This window comes from Panthera uncia, chromosome D1 (genome assembly GCF_023721935.1).
Source record: "Panthera uncia isolate 11264 chromosome D1, Puncia_PCG_1.0, whole genome shotgun sequence".
NCBI lineage: Eukaryota > Metazoa > Chordata > Mammalia > Carnivora > Felidae > Panthera > Panthera uncia.
The window spans coordinates 101,344,613-101,366,055 of record NC_064808.1 but is presented as its reverse complement, the minus strand read 5'-3'; the positions used below and the strand labels follow the sequence as shown (position 1 = coordinate 101,366,055).

The 21,443-nt window shown below is 39.0% G+C and overlaps 1 protein-coding gene across 4 annotated transcripts; it reads right to left on the bottom strand.

Annotated features, from left to right (window-relative positions):
• Positions 1 to 1,362: 1,362 nt before the first annotated feature.
• IL18 (interleukin 18) lies at positions 1,363 to 19,506 on the bottom strand. 4 transcript variants are annotated; one of them, XM_049613302.1, is made up of 7 exons: positions 19,324 to 19,506; positions 13,133 to 13,150; positions 10,192 to 10,275; positions 9,359 to 9,370; positions 5,820 to 5,954; positions 4,869 to 5,002; positions 1,363 to 1,686 (listed from the first exon to the last, which is right to left on the bottom strand). In XM_049613302.1, exons 3-7 carry the CDS (start codon positions 10,265 to 10,267, stop codon positions 1,465 to 1,467), a joined length of 579 nt encoding a protein of 192 aa, XP_049469259.1. In that variant the 5' UTR covers positions 10,268 to 10,275; positions 13,133 to 13,150; positions 19,324 to 19,506; the 3' UTR covers positions 1,363 to 1,464. The 4 variants fall into 4 exon arrangements, with proteins under 4 accessions (XP_049469259.1, XP_049469253.1, XP_049469268.1 ...); XM_049613296.1 differs by lacking the exon at positions 13,133 to 13,150; XM_049613311.1 differs by lacking the exons at positions 9,359 to 9,370; positions 13,133 to 13,150.
• Positions 19,507 to 21,443: the final 1,937 nt, after the last annotated feature.

Genomic DNA, 21,443 nt, shown 5'->3' with positions numbered 1-21,443 from the left:
CTTTTCTTTCTTTTTCCTGTGATTGTACAGGCTAGAATCTTCAGTATGATGTTGAATAGAAGTTGTAAGAGCTGACATTCTTGCATTATTTTTTCACCATTAAGTATGATATTAGCACTAATTCAAAAAGAGATATGCACCTCTATGTTTATTGCAGTATTATTTACAATAGCCAAAATAAGGAAGCAACCCAAGTGTCCACTAACAGATGAATGGATAATGAAGATGTGGGGTTTATATACAATGGAATATTACTCAGCCATAAAAAGAATGAAATCTTGCCATTTGCTACAGTATGGATGGATCAGAGGACATAATGCTAAGTGAAATAAGTCAGTCATAGAAAACTACCATATGCTTTCACTCATATGTGGAATTTAAGAAACAAAACAAATGAACAAAGAGAAAAAAAGAGAAAACAAACAAGCAAACAAACCAAGACTCTTAAATACAGAGAACACAATGGTGGTTACCAAAGGGGAGGTGGAATAGGAGATGGGGATTAAGGGTACACTTATTGTGAAGGGCACTGAATAATATATGGAAGTGTTGAATCACTAGATTGTATACCTGAAATAAATATAACACTGTTTGTTAATTATATTGGAATTAAAAATTTTTACTGTCTTCTACTGAGATGATTGTGTTGTTTTTATCCTTTATTCTATTAATATGGTATATTATATTAATTCATTTAATAATATTAAACCATCTTTACATTCCTGGGTTGAATGCCACTTGTTTAGAATGTATAATCCTTTGTATATGCTGTTGGATTCAGGATCAATCTGACTTTGAAAGATACCTGACTTTGGAAGAAATGCAGAAATTAGTCAAATCTGTACAAAATCTTGATGGTTTTATTTATTTTTATTTTTTTTTAATTTTTTTTTTTCAACGTTTTTTATTTATTTTTGGGACAGAGAGAGACAGAGCATGAACGGGGGAGGGGCAGAGAGAGAGGGAGACACAGAATCGGAAACAGGCTCCAGGCTCCGAGCCATCAGCCCAGAGCCTGACGCGGGGCTCGAACTCACGGACCGCGAGATCGTGACCTGGCTGAAGTCGGACGCTTAACCGACTGCGCCACCCAGGCGCCCCAAAATCTTGATGGTTTTAATGATATTCTTAAAAAATTAGAAAGTTCAAGTTATCAGTATCTTTCATCTTTAGGACCAGTAACCCAAAAGATTTAAGGCACGTCTACTGAGTATAATCTATGTTCCAATTAACAGTGTAGAATGTGTTTTGAAACTATGCATTTTCTTAATGTTATGCAAATATTTTATTTATCTGGATAAGGAAGAGTCAACTCAATTTTGTGATACCTTATTATTCATTTCTCAGTGGTATCTTTTAAGACCATTATCCATTTTATTTCATTATTACAATTATAGACACCAAGTCTTACAACCTTTCTGAAAGACAAAAACTCAGAAAGTTCACATTATGCAATTTCAATATCTAATTCTTGTTTTGAACAGTGAACATTATGGACTTATCCCCATTTTCATCCTTTTTTTTCAAAATGAGTTTGAAAAGATCTTTCTCTTTTTCACAAGCTAGAAAGTACCCCTTGTACAATGAAGACTCAAATTGTATCTTATCATCATGTCCTGGAACACTTCTCTGAAAGAATATGATGTCATTTCCTTCATCATTGATACTCTCAGGAGGACTCATTTCCTATAGAGGAAAAAAAATACTTAATTTTTTAAGAACATGAACAATTTGAATACGTGTGGTTTATTTTGAAGTACATTACTGCAAAGAACTAAAGAAGTGCTTATTCTTAGCAATTAAGGAAAAAAAAAAAAAAAACCCCAAACCTCTGAATATAAGAATATTGATTTTCTTTCCTTCCTAATTCCTAATCTGTTCTCCTTGTTTAATCTGCCTTTTCCCACCATTGAATGCACATTCAGGTTTAAGCCTCTAGTTTCTCCCAAGTTAACCATCAGGTTCCTTCCTTTTCTCCTCTCCCCTGAGTGGAGTCCATATCTGATCAAGATGAAGCAGAGTTCCAGCACAGACCACAACCTTTTTAGGCTAATGTCAATTCCTGTTTTCTTCAACCATTCACAGCCAAAGACATTGATGACCTCCACCCCTAGGCATAGGCTAGCTCTTGTTTGTGAGCCTAATGTGAGAGAGGCAGAAAGTGCAGGCATCTCAGCTTCGTCCCTCCTTCAGTGGAGCCTCGGACTGAAACTTGCTGTAAATAGACCCACTAATAGAGAGTCAAATCATAAGAGACTCTTAAAAACTGAGAACAAACTGAGGGTTGATGGGAGGGGTGGTGGGAGGGAGGGTAAGGTAGGTGATGGGTATTGAAGAGGGCATCTTTTGGGATGAGCACTGGGTGTTGTATGGAAACCAATTTGACAATAAATTTCATATATTAAATAAATAAATAATAAATAGACCCACTACTTGTACTAGGGCTAGGTCCTGGGTTCCAGGATAGCCCTGCTTATTGGCTTAGTCAGCACTTTTTCTCTGCCAAGCACTCCAGTTCCATAGTAGTTCCTGAATTTCTATCCTGAATTTGGCTTGGTCCTACCCTGAAAGCCAAATGCTGATTCTTATATCTTTCAGCCGCAGAAGAGGGTTTTCTCAAGAATAGCTAGATTATGTGAAACCGTAATCCTGCCGGTCCCCCAACTGACAGTACTGCCTGCACTTTTCCTGTTAGTGCATCATACCTACTTTTCAGAATGGACTAGAAAATGTGAGGACCACCCAAGTTTCTTTCCATATTAATCCTGGAGCCAACAGACATTTTGAACTTAATTTTGACCCCCTGGTAGCAAAGATGAGCATTATCCTATCTAAGGATTGATGGAGAGACCTCCGGACCCAAAATAGTATTCCAGCATCCTCTCAAGAGGCCTGAAAGAACCTGGGAGTACCTCCAAACTTCTCAATCCATTATGGAATTTATAGTCATAACTTTTGACCTTTTTCCTTTATCAACATGTGAGGGTCTTGAATTGATGACAGTATAAACTAGTTCACCCACTGGCACATATTTCTGAGGCTGTCTACGATATACCAGAATGTAGGAAGAGACCCCAACCTAGGGGAGGCAATTTGGGACCAACCTAATATCTAATGTATAAGTGATAAATAATCCTTAGCTAAAACTTCAAAAACTCTAGAAATATTAAAGACAGATAAACCTTTTAGTTCAAACCTAGTGTAGAAAGTTATAGTTGAAGGTGGAAGTGTGGATAGGTAGAATAGGTGATCTCTAACTAGTTCAAGGCCACATTTCAGAACAGAGGCAAGGAATCTTGGGGCAGTAGCTTTCTTTAGTTTTGGTGTTGACTATTCATAGCCCTTATTGGGAAGATGCACAACAAATGGATGTGGAAACAATCCTAGTGACCTTGGGGAACACTCAACTTGGAAAGTCCTACCTGGTGAAACTTGAGTGCTCCAAGGGCCTAAGGTATTCTTTGCATCATTACATCAGGAGGGGTTGAATCTGAACCCAGGGAGAGGCAAGCTTGACCTAACATCTCTTACCTTAAAAAAATTTTTTTAAATGTTTACTTATTTTTGAAAGAGACAGAGAGAGAGAGAGAGAGAAAGAATATGAGCAGGGGAGGGGCAGAGATAGAGGGAGAGAGACACAGAATCCGAAGCAGGTTCTAGGCTCTGAGCTGTCAGCACAGAGCCTGACATGGGGCTCGAACCCACCAACTGTGAGGTCATGACCTGAGCCAAAATGGGACGTTTAACTGACTGAGCCACCCAGGCACTCCTGACCTAACCTCTCTTATTTTGGTCCTCTCCCAGTTGCTTTAGTAAGTCTGAGAGAATCCTGACCATGCCTGGATGTACATACAAGAAACAGACACTGACAGTAAGGTCTTGAAACAAATCCGTCTTGGTGTCATGAAGGTTCTTGCCCAAAGGAAAACAGGGGTAACCAGAAGCACTAGGACTTTATAGCTAGTAAGCAACCCAGAAAGGTGAGCACATAATGGCAGCCAGTTGTGCCTTATTATCTAGAACTTAGTCTATATTTATAATCACTGCTAAGATCCTTATTAATGGGTGGAAAATGGGATCAAAGAGCATGACCTAAAACTGGTCCTAACACCTTCCTTTCCCTCTTCCCGCCCCTTGACTGAGTCCTTCCAGAAGCACATTTGCTATGAAGCTTAAATGTCAGAGCCCCTCACTTATACAGGTCTCTTTTAAGTCCCCTTCTTTTTTTAAATAAAGCATCAACTTTATGCCTTTGTTGATTTTATATTCTCTTTCTTTAAAAGGGCTGCCCAAATTGTGTAAACTTCAGCCTCCCCTACACCTGGATTTGCCTAGTTCCATTCTTATCAGATAAACAACCATTAACTATAACTACAGAGTGACCCAGAAAACTTTCCTCCCAATGAGAGCAGCCTGGAGATGCTCACAAACTGACAATTTCAAAGGTGAATCCCATGTCGTGAACGATTTGCTAAATGGGGATTTGCCAATAAAGAACTGCTATCAAGATCACTTTCTACTGAAAGTTAGGACTATGGCCTTAGTAGACATGCCAAGGGGCAACTTGGGAAGGGGGAAAATGCCACATGAAAATATAATTCTGGGGCACCTGGCTGGCTCAGTCTGTTAAGTGTCCAATTCTTGGTTTCAGCTCAGGTCATGATCTCACGATTTGTGAGATCAAGCCCCGAGCCGGGCTCTGCACTGACAGCGTGGATCCTGCTTGGGATTCTCTCTGCTCCTCCCCCACTCTCTCTCTCTTTCAAAATAAATAAATACACTTGAAAAAAAAAGATTGGACTGAGGATATTTGGGTTTTTAAATTTTGCACATAAATATGACTAAAACAAATTAAGGCTCAGCCTTACCTTAAAGGAAATAATTTTGTTCTCACAGGAGAGAGTAGACATGGTCTTATAATTCACAGAGATGGTTACTGCCAGACCTCTAGTGAGGCTATCTTTATACATATATATGATAAATTCAGTCCGGGGTGCATTATCTGAAATAAACATTAATAAATAAGAACCCTAGGTAGAAGAATTTTTGCAAATCACCATTTATGGAAATTAGCCTAGGGATAATCCTTAACAAACCCATCACCATTTCTGTACTCTGAGATTCAGCCATTTAGCAGGAGACTTTACATGGGCACGCTCACATTCTTTAAAACACATTCATCATATGTATTATAACACAAATGCAGCAACTTTTTGAGTGTTTTGGAGATACTATGAATTCTAAAAGATTGTTTTTAACCTTTAAATGTTAAATAGAATATTGAAAATCTATCTGTTATGGTAAAAATTTAGTTTTTTTTTTTTTCCCAAAGTGCACATTCACTGTTTCAACTCTGCCTAAATTCTGATATTTGGAATTCAAACCTTGGAAGGCACAGTAAACAGATTCCTTTGTAAGGCATTCTAAATTTCTGGTGGAAGACAGACTCACTCCAAACACTTGTGTATTTATTTTTGATTTTGAGTTTTGAAAATTCCATCAGCAATTTAGCTATAACCAACAGCGATTAAGGTCCATATGGAGATTCTGTAGAGTTAGTGCAATTATAGTGAAGGGATTGGCGACCCTCATATAGGCTCAGAATAGCTTGACCCCTAGCAATATCTCTGTTGCATCAATTTTTCACCCCAACTAAAAAATGTGGACCTTATCAAGTTCTTTGTGTGTGAAATTATTACTACTCCTGTGATTTTTCATCTGAGGATTAGGTCTATCCTAGAAAAACATAGGTAGTTAACTGGAATGGGAAGAAGTAAGCTTGTCATTTTTATGTTACAAATATATATTTAAAAAAATACCTGTACAGTCAGAATCAGGCATATCCTCAAACACAGGTTGATCTCCCTGGTTAATGAAGAGAACTTGGTCGTTCAAGTTTCGTAAGATTGAGAGTTTACGTTCAAGCTTGCCAAAGTAATCTGTTTCCAGGTTTTCTACAATGCACATTAAATCTCATTAAAGAATATGTTTTTCTCTTCCCAAATTACAAATAATCATTCTATATATTTCAGTTTTCAATAACTGCTAATCATAATCTTCTGGTGTAGAAGATGGTAGGACAAAGTTGCACAGTGTTTCTTAACCCACTTCCAGGAGCGCACCCTGATTCTTATTACCACCTTTTTATCACTACTCTACTCATATAGTCTTTTTTTTTTTTAAGTTTATTTATTTTTGAGAGAGAGAGAGACAGAGTGTGAATGGGAAGGGGCAGAGAGAGAGGGAGAGACATAATCTAGAGCAGGCTCCAGACAGAACGCGACGTGGGGCTTGAACTCATGAACCCGTGAGATCATGACCTGAGCTGAAGTCGGACTCTTAACCGACTGAGCTACCCAGGCGCCCCTACTTCTATGGTCTTAAATTCAAATACCCTATTTTCAAACCACAATCTCCCATCCTTTTAGCTTTCTTAAGCTTTTCCTCTATGTTTAGAGTCTTCCTGCCTCTTAACATTTTCTGTCTAACCTCTTCCTGTCTTCCCTTTCTTCTCTATGAAGCCTGGGCCTCACAGCTCATCATTTTATCTATCCTTTGCCAGTGTCTTAAATCCTGAATTTATTTGTCCTTTTACTACAAAACCCCAAGACTGGCTGCTGAGGGTTGCTGCCAAGCAATTATACAAATGCACAAATTGGCACATTCCCAGTTCACCGATTGTCAATACTTCCTTTCTGTTATAGCTCAGCAATCCTCCGTGGTACAGAGCTGTGATTCTAAATCTTCTCCTATCTCCTAAGGATCTCTACATTGTGACCTCTGCTTTCGCTTTCTGCAAATGATTTCCTGCCTCTCCACTTACAAACATAACTGTGGCACCACCGGTTAATTTCCTCTACCCCCCGCTCTTGTCCCAGGGGGAAAATGTGGAAAAGGTGCTCCTTCTCGTGTCTAGAGCTAACTCCATCTGTGTTTTGCATGTATCTTCTACTGAAACCTTGATTTACCAATCATCCCCTTTTTTCTGTCAACCCAGTCATTCTACTTCCTGGATTAGTTGTATTTATGATCATAGTTCATGAGTTCAAGCTCTGTCTCAGGCTCTGTGCTGACAGCTGAGAACCTGGAGCCTGCTTCAGATTCTGTGTCTCCCTCTCTCTCCCCCCCTCCCACACTCGTGCTCTGTCTCTCTCTGTCTCTCAAAAATGAATAAATGTTAAAAGAATTTATATATCCAGTCCACATTTTCATCCGGATCTAAGAACTTTATGTCCAAGAGTCCACTGGACATTTCCACTAGGATGTCCCAAAGATAAGATCTAAAACTAAATTTATGTCTTCCTCTTTGCTCCACATTCCTCATTACCCTGCTTTTCCTCTTGTGTTTCCTATTTAACTGAACGGTACAAATTGGCTAAGTGCAAAAATGTAGGCATTATCTTTTCGGTCTTTCTTTCCATCCCCTTCGAAATCCAGCCCCAACTGTGTCCTCTTGATTCTTTTAAGTATTTCTAAAATCCATGCACAGCTCTTCATTGGCATCCACTGTGCCTACCTTAATTCATGTCACCATCATTTCTTACAGGGACTGCAGTAATAGCCTCTTAATTGGCATCTCTCTTTTTTTTTTTTGTCCCCACATCAATTCTTTATACTGAAGCCAGGAGGAATTAAAATTCAATTTTAATTAAAGTTAAAATTCAGAGATATGATCATGTTATCTCTGATTTTTAATGGGGCACATAGCCACCTAGAATAAAAATTATATTTTCCAGATTCCCTTGCAGTTGGTATTGCCAGGTGACTAAATTCTAATGAATGGAATGAGTGGAGTTGATGTGTACAACTTCCAAGTAGAGACTTTAAAAGGAATGGGGCTGTCTTCCTCTTATTTTGAACCCTTTCTCGCTAGCTGGGATATGGACCTAGGAAGTATGGTAATGATTTTCAAGTATGTGAATGAGTTCAACAACTTAGGGATACTGGAATAGCAGGAGAGAAGAAACTTGAGATCCCACCATCATCACGAACTACCAACTTGGACTTGTATTTTACGGAAGCATTTTCTCTTACTATATTTTTGGATTTCTTTGTGGCAGCAAATTGATCTGTATCCCAGGTCGTACATATTATGCTTTCTGAATCCCCATTATCCCAAAGATAAGGTCTAAATTCCCTATCTTAGAATAAAGGAAGCTTCTTTATCTGCACCCTGTTTATCCTTCTTCTCTCTTCATTCTCCTACTCCCATTCTGAATTACTTTTAATTGCTCAGACATGCCATGCTTTCTTTCATATCTTGGCCTGTGCATGCTGTCTTCTCCCTGCCCACAATACCTTCTCTTCACTAACCCCTATTCACTCTTTAAATCTGTCCCTCCTTCAAAGTGCCCTCCCAGAATCTACTGGACTGAATTAGGTGCCTCTTCCATGTGCTCCCATAGCATCCTGTGTCTTTGTAACACTTAACATACTATATTCCAATTGTCTTCCTCATGGGCCTGCTTCTCCCTGTAGGAACCATGCTTTGCTCACCAATGTATCCTACTGCTTGACATAGCACCTGGGATACAGATACCAATATTTACTGAATTAAATAAATGGAGAGCAAGGCAATCTTTAAGAAACATGAGGAGTTATAGGTCAATTATATTTCAGTAAAGCTGGGGGGAAAAAGACATGTGAAAAATAGTATTTTTTTTTAAAGTTGATACTTTCTATTTCAAGTACAGTAAGGATCACCTTAAGAATGGGAAAAGTGTTACTTTTAAGGAAAAGTATGAGAAACTCATGGCCTCTAATAATCTGGGGTCTTTTAGAGGATCATAGGCCAGACATGGGTATGGTCCTACCTGAATGCCAGAAGGACAAGAACTGGGTACATCCACATCTTAATAAGACATAATGGCTCAGCTTCATAATTCTGCCTGCTCTACCCTCTCCTGTCTCCTCTATTTCCAGAATCCTCTGCCACCTGGGAGCCTCCCAGGCTTCTTCCCAAAACATTTCTGAGAGAAAGGGTTAAAGGAAGGTTTCCTTGATTTTGGACAATTCTCTTGCTTCAATCCCCTTTTCCTCCAGAGAATCCATGACCTCCTCATAATCTTAGAATCTCTGTAATAAGCGAAGTCTATTTTGTAGATTCTAAGAGCTAGAGAAGTTTCTAAGGTGTAGAGAGAAGCATATTTTGCTAGCGGTTCTTCTCTGTATCCCTTATGGTCGTCTTTATTTCAAGGCTGTCCTTTTGAGTCCACATTCCTTTGAGGGAAGATTATCTTCTCAAATGGCCTAGTACCAGTTTCTCTCAGCTGAGAATGGGGATATGGATGTGTCTGAGAGGTGCTTACTCAAGTAGCTACTGATTTTGCAAAGAAAGAGAAATAAATTTATACTTTACCATCACTGTCAGCTAAAGGGGAAAAAAAGAGAAACAAAATATGTTAAACTCTATATTTCAATTCGGAATCTCCTCTTACCCTACCATTTTATAACTCGTCTGTCACTCCCCAGTGTTTAACCACTAACTAACCAGTGATGGCCTTTGTGGGCCTCCATCGGAAATATTATACAATCATGCCAGAGGTCGCATAAAATGGAGCTCATTAGACTTAGTGTGGTCTCAGCTAAATTAGATATAAAACCCAAATCCAGAGTCCACAAATTTAAATTTTTACTTAAAAGGAAATGTTGTAAAGTGATAGATTACTCTTAAGTTTATGGTTTCAATGGAAAGTCACCTAGGGACTTTCTGTGAATCTTTCAAATGAAGCCAAACTTTCAAATGGAGCCAAGCTGCCCACAGAAGATGAATCGTTAGAATCTGTTTTTATTTGTCAAGTTTGTTTACATAAACTGGCATAATCTACTCACAGAACTCCAGATTTAAGGTATTTGTTATATGATTTGCCAGTTTGTTGCAGGAAATTATATTCCCTGAGTGTACCCAATTTTGTGAGATTTCATCATGTGCACCTGCAGCCATCTTATGGGTTGGCTTCTGCTAGCGAAAGTGACAGGACATGTGGTGAGACAAGGTGCTAGGACGTTGGACATATTGTGGTTAATTTCTAGAGGCCCAGTATTTTTTATTCTTTTCCAGAAAAGAGGGTCACCGGTATTACAACAGAATTTGGTGACAAAAAAAGAGGTGCTTAATAGTTATCTCACAACATCTTTTCTAGCTGAATACATTTATCTGAATCCTTATCTGGCCTATTGCTTTAGACTTACCTACAAAGTAAAGTGTATTGTCAATAAATTTCATTCCCACAAAGTTGATGCAATCATCTACTGGTATAGCAGTCATCTTTATTCCTAATGAAAGCAAAGAGTCATTTGTGAAAAGGTAGTGGTTTTTCCATTTCCACCCCAAAAATATTTTTCTACTTACTGCCTTCTATTACCTCCAAACTCAGAAGTCAGTGTATCACCCAGTATGCTGATGAACACTTTGGATATTTAATAAACACTTGGGTCTTCAGCTTATGAATACACGTGTTCAAATGTTCTCTTGTAAACCAACAAATGTTTGGAATCTAGAAAGCATCTTCTCATAAGACAGTATTATAAAGGGTGGATAAGTGGCCCACTAACTGAACTGAAATATTGTCCTAGTATCTTGGAGGAAATGTATCATCAATATACATATACGATGCTTGTCATTTAACTATGGATTGGTTCTATGTCTGTCTTACAACCAATGGGTTCATGTGCATGGGAGACTGAAGCTTTGTGACTTCATTGTGAAAGTGCCAAAAGTGAGGCAATGATAAAAGTAGTGTTTCGGGGCATCTGGGTGGTTCAGTCGGTTAAGCGTCCGACTTCAGCTCAGGTCACGATCTCGCAGTCCGTGAGTTCGAGCCCTGCGTCGGGCTCTGGGCTGATGGCTCAGAGCCTGGAGCCTGCTTCCGATTCTGTGTCTCCCTCTCTCTCTGCCCCTCCCCCGTTCATGGTGTGTCTCTCTCTGTCTCAAAAATGAATAAACGTTAAAAAAAATTAAAAAAAAAAAAAAAGTAGTGTTTCTGCCTGGGAGTAAGGGCAGTGTGTGAGGACGCCACAGTGCTCTGGCATCTGATGGCCCTTTTTCTCCTTGAGCAGCCATAGCTTTTGGTCTGGAGTTTGGGTTATACTATGCTTTTCACACAAGTAATACATAAATACAGTGTTTCTGTAAAAATTTAAAAAAAACCCCAAATAATACAGGACTTAAACATGTTAAAACTTCTTTTTGCTTTTCTCCTCTGCCCCACCCTATGCCACCCCACTCCAATATTGTGTGTATCCTTCTAGACCTTTGTCTATGAAGAAGGGTTTCTATACCTGAGAAATTTGTAAACTTAGATAGGAAAAAATTACATATTACAAATAAAAAATTACATTTATTTTCACCAACTTCTAAAAATTTTTTTAAATGTTTATTTATTTTTGTGAGAGAGAAAGAGAGACAGAGTGTGAGCAGGGGAGGGGCAGAGAGAAACAGAGACCCAGAATCTAAAGCAGGCTTCAGGCTCTGAGCTGTCAGCAGAGTCCAACACAGGGCTCAAGCTCATGGACCTCGAGATCATGACCCGAAGTGAAGTCGGACACTTAACCAACTGAGCCAGCTAGGTGCCCCTATTTTCACCAACTTCTAACTGAAATTTAGCAGTTCCTCCCCTTATGGTCGTGTAGGAAACCACAGTATGTATTATTAGCAGTATCTCTGATGTCAGTAATGGAAACACATATTTCCTATTGTGTTATAATTGTTGTAGAGATCTTGAAATAGGGTTTAAACTCCTTACTACTTTGAAATATACAGAAGTTATTAGTCCCACCAGTAGATTTTGGGTTTGTTTGTTTGCATGTTTGTTTGCAAAAATTTTTTTTAATGTTTATTTTTGAGAGAGAGAGAAAGCGCGTGCACACGTGTAAGGTGAGGAGGGGCAGAGAAAGAGGGAGAGAGAGGATCCAAAGCAGGCACTGTGCTGACAGCAGAGAAAGAGAGCCCAATGGGGCTTGAACTCCCGAACCGGGAGATCACGACCTGAGCTGAAGCCAATGTTCAAAACTGACTGAGCCACCCAAGTGCCCCAAATTTTGTTATTTATGTCTTGATAAAGAGGCACATACATACTATATCAAAATTTGTTAAAAAACCTTTTTTGATAACCCCAATTTAATGTAATAAGTTTCCTTTATAAGCCTAAGTATTTAAGATAATTTTTTAGATATTTATTTGTTTTTGAGAGAAAGAGAGAGAGACAGAGCATGAGTGAGGGAGGGGCAGAGAGAGAGGGAGACACAGAATCTGAAGCAGCCTCTGAACTGTCAGCACAGAGCCCGACATGGGGCTTCAACTCACTAACCATGAGATCATGACCTGAGCTGAAGTTGAATGCTTAATCTACTGAGCAATTAAGTACTAAATGTTATCCATGTAAACACATTATTTTGTGAAGGGGTCCACAAACTTCACCAGATTGTCTGTGAGGGCCCATGCCATAGAAATGATTAAGAGGCCCTACTCCAGAGTTCAGCAGTACCTTGGGTTCCTGAGGGTAATTATGGTTGGGGCTCTAAGGCATGTGGCTGCTTCACAGTAGTCCTTGGTATATAGAGGAGTATTTAAGTCGAAGCTCATAGGTAGAGAAGTGACTCAAATTTTTTTCTGGCATAGTCTGCTGAGGCCAAACATGTGTGGTAGAAGAAGCCAGAAATGAAAACCCAGTTAAAAACCTTAATCCAAATTAAGGTAACCCAAAACACTTGTGAATTGGTGGCTATTTAACAGTTTTATCTAGGTTCAATTCCTTATACATATACAAATGTGGATAGTTATCAAATTTATATAGATATATAATATACAAGCATATATGTATATATAATTTTGTATATATGAAATAATGGCTAGGGTGGTCTTCTCTACAAACTTTAATGTTATGTAATGCATTCATATTTTTGTAAAATAATTTACTTGAAAAGCCCTAAATAGTATATTGGATGGAATTGGATGAAATTACTAGTGTTTACTACAGTGAGTATTTAGTCAATGAGTGAATTAATTTAGAGGACACTACTACCTTAAAAAGAATAATATTACACAATATTTGAAATCATTCATCAGGTAATTACTGAGCATGCACTACGTATCAGGCATGGAGCTAGAAAGCTGACAAAACACAATACTTACCCTGCAATTACTCAGAGTCTAGGGAGAGACAAATATATCAACAATTACAAAATAGTACAATGAACGCTGTGCAGAGCTGGGTTTACAAGAGATCCTCTCTGTCTGCCTGGTGGTGTGTGGAAGAAAACTTCTTAGAGGAAGTCATAATCATGCTGCCTTGAAAGAGAGGCAGGCATTTTCTTTTCTTTTTTATTAATTTTCTTTTTTAAAATTTACATCCAAATTAGTTAGCATATAGCGCAACAATGATTTCAGGAGTAGATTCCTTAATGCCCCTTACCCACGTAGCTCATCCCCCTCCCACACCCCCTCCAGTAGCCCTCTGCTTGTTCTACATATGAGAGGCAGGCATTTACAAGGCCAGGGGAAGAGCTTTCCACAAAGAGGGAACAACGTGAGCAAAAGCCTGGAGCAGGGAATTCTGAGAGAACCTTGCTTGTTTGGAACCTCATCACTTTTCCTGCAGTTAATGCAAATGGAGTCCCATTGTGTAGGAAGAAAGCATTTCTGAAGATCTCAGATAGTTCAAGATTAACTTTTCCTTGGGAACAAATACAAAAGTAGTAAAGAGATATCCTCAAAGGACATAAATCTACAACAACCGGAGTGTATTCTTGCTTTCTTTCTTTGTTTCAACTTTCTCAGCATTATAGCTGATTCTTTGCATAGTGCTCTCTCTCCACACATTCTATCGTGGTGGTACTTTGGCCTTTTTATCATTGTTTTCTGGCATCTAACTGTTTTTCCAACTTATTTGGAAAATATTTATTTGGAGGTGTTTTTCAGCACAAGCAGTAATAATACCCCTCAGCGCTTTGATGACATTACTATCAGATATAAAAATATTTAAAATTATGATAGTAGTGAATATTTAAAGTTTTAAAAATGTTTATTTATTTTTGAGAGAGAGAGAGAGAGAGAGTGCAAGGAGGGGAGGGGCAGAGAGAGAGGAAGACAGAATCCGAAGGAGGCTCCAGACTCTAAGCTGTCAGTACAGAGCCCAAGGCAGGTCTTGAACTCAAGAACTGTGAGATCATGACCTGAGCTGAAGTCGGATGCTCAATCAACTGAGCCACCCAGGCGCCTCAGTAGTGAATATTTTAAAAATAGCATAACAGTAACCTGTATGTCTCAAGAATAGCCTAGCTTACATAATACCAACATGGAAGCAGATAATTGTCAAGTATGAGAGACACTTAAATGTGGGAAGAGTGTTAACAGCTCACAACTCACTTGCCCTACCAGCTTTGAAATTGTGTCATTCTACATAAACTAATTTGGAGGAGTTCACATATTTCCAATTTGCCTATAAAGTGAGACTATTATGGGGCACCTGGGTGGCTCAGTCAGTTAAGTGTCCGACCCTCAGTTTCAGCTCAGTTCATGATCTCATGGTTTCATGGGTTCAGGCCCTGCATTGGGCTTTGTGCTGGCAGCTTGGAGCCTGCTTGAGAGTCTCCCTCTCCCTCTCTTTCTGCCCCTCCCTGACTTGTGCTGTTTCTGTCTCTCTCAAAATAAAGTAAAACTTAAAAAAAAAAACAATTTGAAAAATGAGACTATTATTTCTCTATTCTTGATTCTGTCTAGTTCAATTCACATAAAATGCAACTTGCAAAATAGTTCAGTTTGACATAAACTTGTAAAGGAGAGTCCGATTATAAAGGCCTTGCTTAAGTAGGCTAAAGAGTTTGAACTGTTTTTCTGAAAAAAATACTGAATCTCTTTAAGTAGGAGGAAGACATCGTCAGATTTATGTTTTGAAAAGCTCACCCTGGCAGCTGTGTAGAGGATGGATTTGATGGGGCAAGACTGAACAGAGGCCAGAAAACAACCTCAGAAGTAATTTTAACAGTTAAGGTAACAGTTGATGAAGCTATAAACTAAGTAAGGTAGCGACTGTGGGGACAAAAGCACTGGATGGATTCAAGAGAGATGAAATATCAGGATTGGTTTTTAGCTAATTGGCTGTAGATCAAATGGAAGAAGGAGGAACTGCGGGTGACTTCAAAGTTGCTGGCTTGGGCAACTTGTTGAGTGGTTACCTCATTATAACTAAGAAAAAAGAGAATGGCAGGCCAAGTGGAAAATAATTAGTTCAGTTTTGTAAATCTAAGAGAGAAGTGTCACAGAAGACAAGGGAGAAAGGAGCTTTAAGGAGGAACTGCTTAGGTACAAGCTCAAACTTGTTTATCGAATGTGGCAAGTTAGGAAGGTCTGGTGTCGGTAGAACAGTTTGGGGAATGTGAGGGAACAGAAGCACGTTGACAAAGATCTAGGGCAGAGTGGGGTGGGGAAAAAGTAAGACAGCAAATAGAAACTATTTTTGTAGGGACTCAGGCCATAAAGTGAAGAGAGAGGGTGGTAGTTTCGATAACTTGCAAATTTCAGTTTCTGGTTCCAGCTGTAGGGTATACTAATGAATTACTTTCTAAAACATGCCCAAATAACCTGTCTGGAACGGAAACCCGGGAGTCCTCCACTCCTTTGTCTAACCTGCCTCACAAATACTGTAGGTTATAACTCAGAAATGTCTCTAGAATTTGGCATCTCCTCTCCATCTCCACCAGCATTGTTTTAAGTCCAGCCCTCATCACTTCTGGCATCTTCTCTTTAGAGATTTTCTGGCTTCCAGGCTCTCCCGGCTCCATACTGTTGCCAGCGACATTTCTCCTGCCAGGCAGTAACTTCCCTGTTTTCGTTGCCTGCTGGACCCTCGGTTCTTCACCTTTTCAGGCCCAGCTCAAACATTTTCTCTGTGAAGACCTCCCTTACTCCTCCATTCCTACCTAATCATTCTCTCACCAGTGCCCCCCTACACCTACTCCCGCTTATGCTTCTCAAATACATCTTACTGCACTGAATGAGATTATTTTGATTACAAATAGGTCTGCCCAGCTTCAATCTGAGTTTCTTTAAGATGAATTGTCCCTTTCTTCTTGAATCTTCCACATCTGGAAAGAAGTTTATATACAGCAGGGGCTCAATCAATGTTAAAGGAATAAATGTCTGCTATGATACACCTTGTTGCCGTGACAACAGTGTGTAAAGGAACTGGTAGAATTTTTTTCTATCTTAAAACCTTCACTCCATCTGAAAGCCAATGAGAAAGAGAAGGAATATTAGGAACACTTGAAACATATTTAAAAAAAAAACAGAGTAACTTCTCCAATATTCTCCCTCTTCTTTCCCGCCCCCCCCCCCCCCGTGGTTTCTTTTTTACTTCAAGTGCTTATTTTGAATTCTTTATTTTCTTACCACTCTTCTTGTGAGATCTCAGTATATCTACAAATAACCCTTCTATTCCTCCCCTCAACTTCCCTCTTTTCCAGTCTCATCTGTGTCCCTTTACTTTAACTCCAGTATGTGAAAATTATAGTTCCCATTGGATAAATATGCTTTGAATATTTCATCTAAAATTCTCAGATTATTGACTGTTTTTTCATCTAAAGTTACAAACCACCTCAGAACGATCCTCCCAGGAATATGCAAGTGGCAGTTGGTTCTTTCAAACAAAAACAGTTTTTGTTATACAAGCCTTGGAGACTAGCCACAAGCTAGTGAATGGTAGAAAATCATGATGGACATGAGGTCACATGCTTCACAATCTTGTCTGGGGCAAGTCACTTAATTTTGATGGTCTCGGTTTCCTCATTTGGACAAAGAGGAAGTTGAATGGTTAATATTACAGGTGTTATCCAGCTCCAGTATTCTGTAATTCTAGATTTTAGCTAAGGCTGCAAGGAGAGAACCATTTATATGTGGCAAATGCCCTCATAACCACTTCCTCATAACTCTAACATAACACGTATTGATTGAATATGTATTTCAGCCATAGAGGAGTTTAAAAACATACTACTGGAGGAATACTACTTGGCAATGAGAACGAATGAAATCATGCCATTTGCAGCATCGTGGATGGAACTGGAAGGCATCATGCTGAGTGACATAAGTCATTCTGAGAAGGACAGATATCATATGTTTTCATTCATATGTGGATCTTAGAAACTTAACGGAAGACCATGGGAGCAGGGAAGGGGAAAAAATAGTTACAAACAGAGAGGGAGGGAGGCAAACCATAAGAGAATCTTAAATACAGAGAAAAAATTGAGGGTGGATGGGGGGGGCAGGGAGAGGGGAAAATGAGTGATGGGCATTGAGGAGGGCACTTGTTGGGATGAGCACTGGGTGTTGTATGTAAGTGACGAACCATGGGAATCTACCCCAAAAACCAAGAGCACACTTTACACACGGTATGTTAGCCAACTTGACAATAAATTATATTTAAAAAAACCTCATATTATTAGAATGTTTGAAAAGCAATTTGAATTTGAAAAGCAATCATGTTTATCCTTGCTGTGGATTTCAATTCTGTGGCATAGACAGACACCGGCTGAAATGAGGAAGCATATTACCTAATTCCCTAAAATCAGGTACTTAGTCATCTTGGTAGCAGCAAGATGAAAATCTAAGTATTCAGTTCTAGAAATCATTTAGTTCTTGAAAATGTTGCCATTCCATGAATGTCTGTATGTGGATGTGGCAGAGGTGGGATAGAGGAAGACCTAGGTAAAAATTTAGGTAAATAATAGGTGGCTGATAATAGGTGCAATATAATGATAATAGGTGCATATATAATCAACACCTCAATACAGACTCAAAGGAAAAATCCAGAGTGGAACTGATGTAGTTGGAATGGCCTCGTGTGAAAAGGAGAATCGAATTTAACCTTAAAGAATGCTTACGATTTAAATAGATGGGAAAGGACATGGAAGAGCATTTATATGATCATTGAAACAGTGTTGTGATGGAGGATGGACTTCATGAATGGAGCCATTTTTTTGGACTGTGGTGGAACACTCCTGCTGTCCTGCAGTGAACTCAGGGTAGGGTGGGGTTAGAGAGGGCTTTGGAAGTCACTAGAAGAATGTGATCTTATTTATTTATTTATTTATTTTTAAGTTTATTTATTTTTCTTAGTAATCTCTACACCCAACGTGTGGCTCAAACTCATGACCCCAAGATCAAGAGTTGCATGCTCTTCCTGGTGAGCCAGCCAGGTGCCCCAGAAAAATGTGAATTTAATCTCATAGGCAATAGGAATGCAAGTTACTGAGCCAGCAAGTGCATTTTGAAAAAGATAAGAGACAGGCGCTGGCACTACTCTAAGAATTCATGTAGAAATTTGCATAAGAATTCATAATATTCATGTAGGGATATTATGAACAAGCCAGGTTAAAAAAGATACTCTGGAGGAAGATTTAAAAGAACTTGAAATAGCTGGATAAAGACAAAAAGAAAAGAGGAGTTTAAGGGAGTCCTAATTTTTCTTATTAGTACTTCAAAATAGAGGTATTAATTTAGCCCTTTCCTTATTGTGAAATAAGATTCTCCTGGGGAATGTTATAATTTCGTCCAACTATAGCCCAGCTAAGGGTGCTGATGCAGATTCTATCAAGGGGATCAACCTTTGGCAAAAATTTTTTGTTTGCTTTTAGAATCATGGATTCAGAGTTGAGACTCCCGTTGAAGAGAAGCTTACTTATTTTATTGTTCTAAAGCAGCAATTCTTAAGGGGCTCTTGAGGTCAAAGCTATTTTCATAATAATAACAAGCTGTAATTTGTCTTTTTCACCCTCATTCTCTCATGTGTATACACTACAGTTTACCAGAGCTTACATTCTGGGCAATATCACATAGATTAAATGCAGAAGCAGATACAAACACAACTGTCTTCCATTAAGCCAGAGATTCATAAAAATGAAAAACAATGTCACTCTTCACAGATTTTAAAAAATGTATGGTTATTTATAATTAAAAATGTTATTTATGCTGGCCTGTGATGTGCTTACTGTTATTTTGAAACAAGTTGAATTTCTAGTACAGTAAATGACAACAATACAGTCAAGTAACCTAGGGAAACAAACATTTTTGAGGGTCCTCCTCAATGATTTTTAGGAATGTAAAGAGGTCACAAGACCAAAAAGTTTGAGAACGTTTGCTCAAAAGTGATACTCTCCAACGTTGGTTAAAAGAAAAAGTTTCCGCTCTGACTTTGCTGTGTTCCCTATGTTATTACAGATTGCCCATCATAGTGATGTCAGAGGACCTCAATTCCTCTCAATCACTCTTCTAGTTGATTTACTTTTAAAACCATGTCTCATTTCTAAATAAAAAGGAATGGTATTTCTTACCTGTGCTCAATAGTTTCCTAGGAGAGGAAGGGATCTGGAAGGTTTGAGGTCCCTTTCTTTTCCTGAGCTGTGTAGATGGCAGAAGGTGGCAGCAGCCCCTTTAGCGGCTGAAGCTGGCAGCCAGGAATGCAGAAAGCATTGGAAAACAGAGCTTGCTGGTCATCTGATCTATAGCCGTCTGGGGGAGGAGGAGACCAAGCGATTGGGAGAAAGGAGGAAGGAGGTGGAGGGAGGAGACTGTTCTGGCACGCCTTGAACCCGCCTTCAAATGTGGGCTCTTTCCAAGGGCAGTAGAACTGGAAATAAAGTCAGAGAATTTGCGTACTTCTTTTAATGTAAAATCACTATTTTAATGAGATAATTTCTGCTGTAAAAGTTGGAGTTCTGGCCCTTCCAAATCTTGTGCCTTTCTCTCAGAAGTACTGTACTTTCAAGCCCTTTTAAAAAAGTACCTGCTTGGTCAATTAGAAGCATCTTTTCTCACATTAATCTCTCTCTGTTTTGAGATTTTCTATTCACGCTTTAGGTCAAAACTTTTCCCTTATCTTGTGGTGCTGAATAATCAGCCCTATTAGAATAATCCCTATAATGTAATAATAGCACCTGAAATGTAATTTTAAAAAAGCAGCGTAAAATATCACAGCCTTGAAAATAATTAGCAGAAACAAAGTTCCCCGGACAATTTTTTCTTGAACACGTGCCAAATGGTATTACCGTGCTAGCAAGGAAAGTAGCAAAGTGACATTTGGTTTCTGCTTTTTTGGCCAGTATAGAGCCTATATGGAAACAGAGGTGTTCTAGAGTTAGGAATCAAATGCTTCCATAAGCAGCTAGTTGAGTTTTTTTTTTTTTTTTTTTTTTTTTTTTTTTTTTTTTTTAACAAAATAGGGTTTTCATTTTACAATGTTATAAAAACATCATGTCCACCGCAGTGATTACAAAGGAAGTCTGTGGTGAGATGGTCAGAGGTGCTTGGTGCAGAGACTACTAGAAAAAGAAAAATCATGCATTTAGGAAACATATGGTAAGAATACACACATGGTTGAAATTGAAGTAACAGATTTCCATCCTCCAACTGTAGTGTTCCATATAGCTAATTAATACGAAAGCATGAAATAGAGTCAAAGAATGATCAGAAGCAGAGCACCAAACAAGTTAATTTTATTATTTTTATTTTTTATTAGAAATTTTTTTTAACGTTTATTCATTTTTGAGAGACAGAGAGAGACAGAGCATGAGTGGGGGAGCGACAGAGAGGGAGACACAGAATATGAATCAGGCTCCAGGCTCTGAGCTGTCAGCACACAGCCAGAGGCGGGGCTCAAACCCATGAACCGTGAGATCATGACCTGAGGCGAAGTTGGATGCTTAACCGGCTGAGCCACCCGGGCACCCCCGAACAAGTTAACTTTAAATGGCCCATATCCAATGATTTTTCTCCAACTGTAAAGATGTAAAGTGCACAATTTTCCCTTTTCTTAGTTTTGGGATAAACTTTTTTTTTTTTTTTTCTGATACAGAGCAACCCAGATGGCTTCATGTCTTACCTACTTCGTAAGATTATTTGTAAAGATTAAAATGAGATGATGATAGCCCTTTGAAAATTTTACCGTTTTTTTCCCCTTTTATTTTTATTTGAGAGAGAGAGAGTGAGGGAGGGAGGGAGAGAGAGGGAGTGAGGGATGGAGAGAGAGAATCTTAAGCAGGCTCCACACTCAGTACAGAGCCCAACGTGGGGCTCGATCACACAACCCTGGGATCAGGACCTGAGCTGAAATCAAGAGTCGGTCGCTTACCCTACTGAGCCACACAGGCGCCCATAAAGCACTAGACAACTATAAAACTTTCCACACACTCTCATTTCTTACTCATTTAGTTTTTACAACAGAGATAACTATTGTTTTTCTTAGAGAGATAGTGAGTGAGCAGGGGAGAGGGAGAGAGAGAAACCCAAGTAGGCTGCATGCCCAGCCTGGAGCCTGACCTCATGACTGTGAGATCATGACCTGAGCAGAAATCAAGAGTCAGAGGCAAAACTGACTGAGCCACCCAGGCACCCCAATGGAGATAACATTTTAAAAATAAAATAAAATGTCCATGGTGTTCTCTTAATTTGGTGT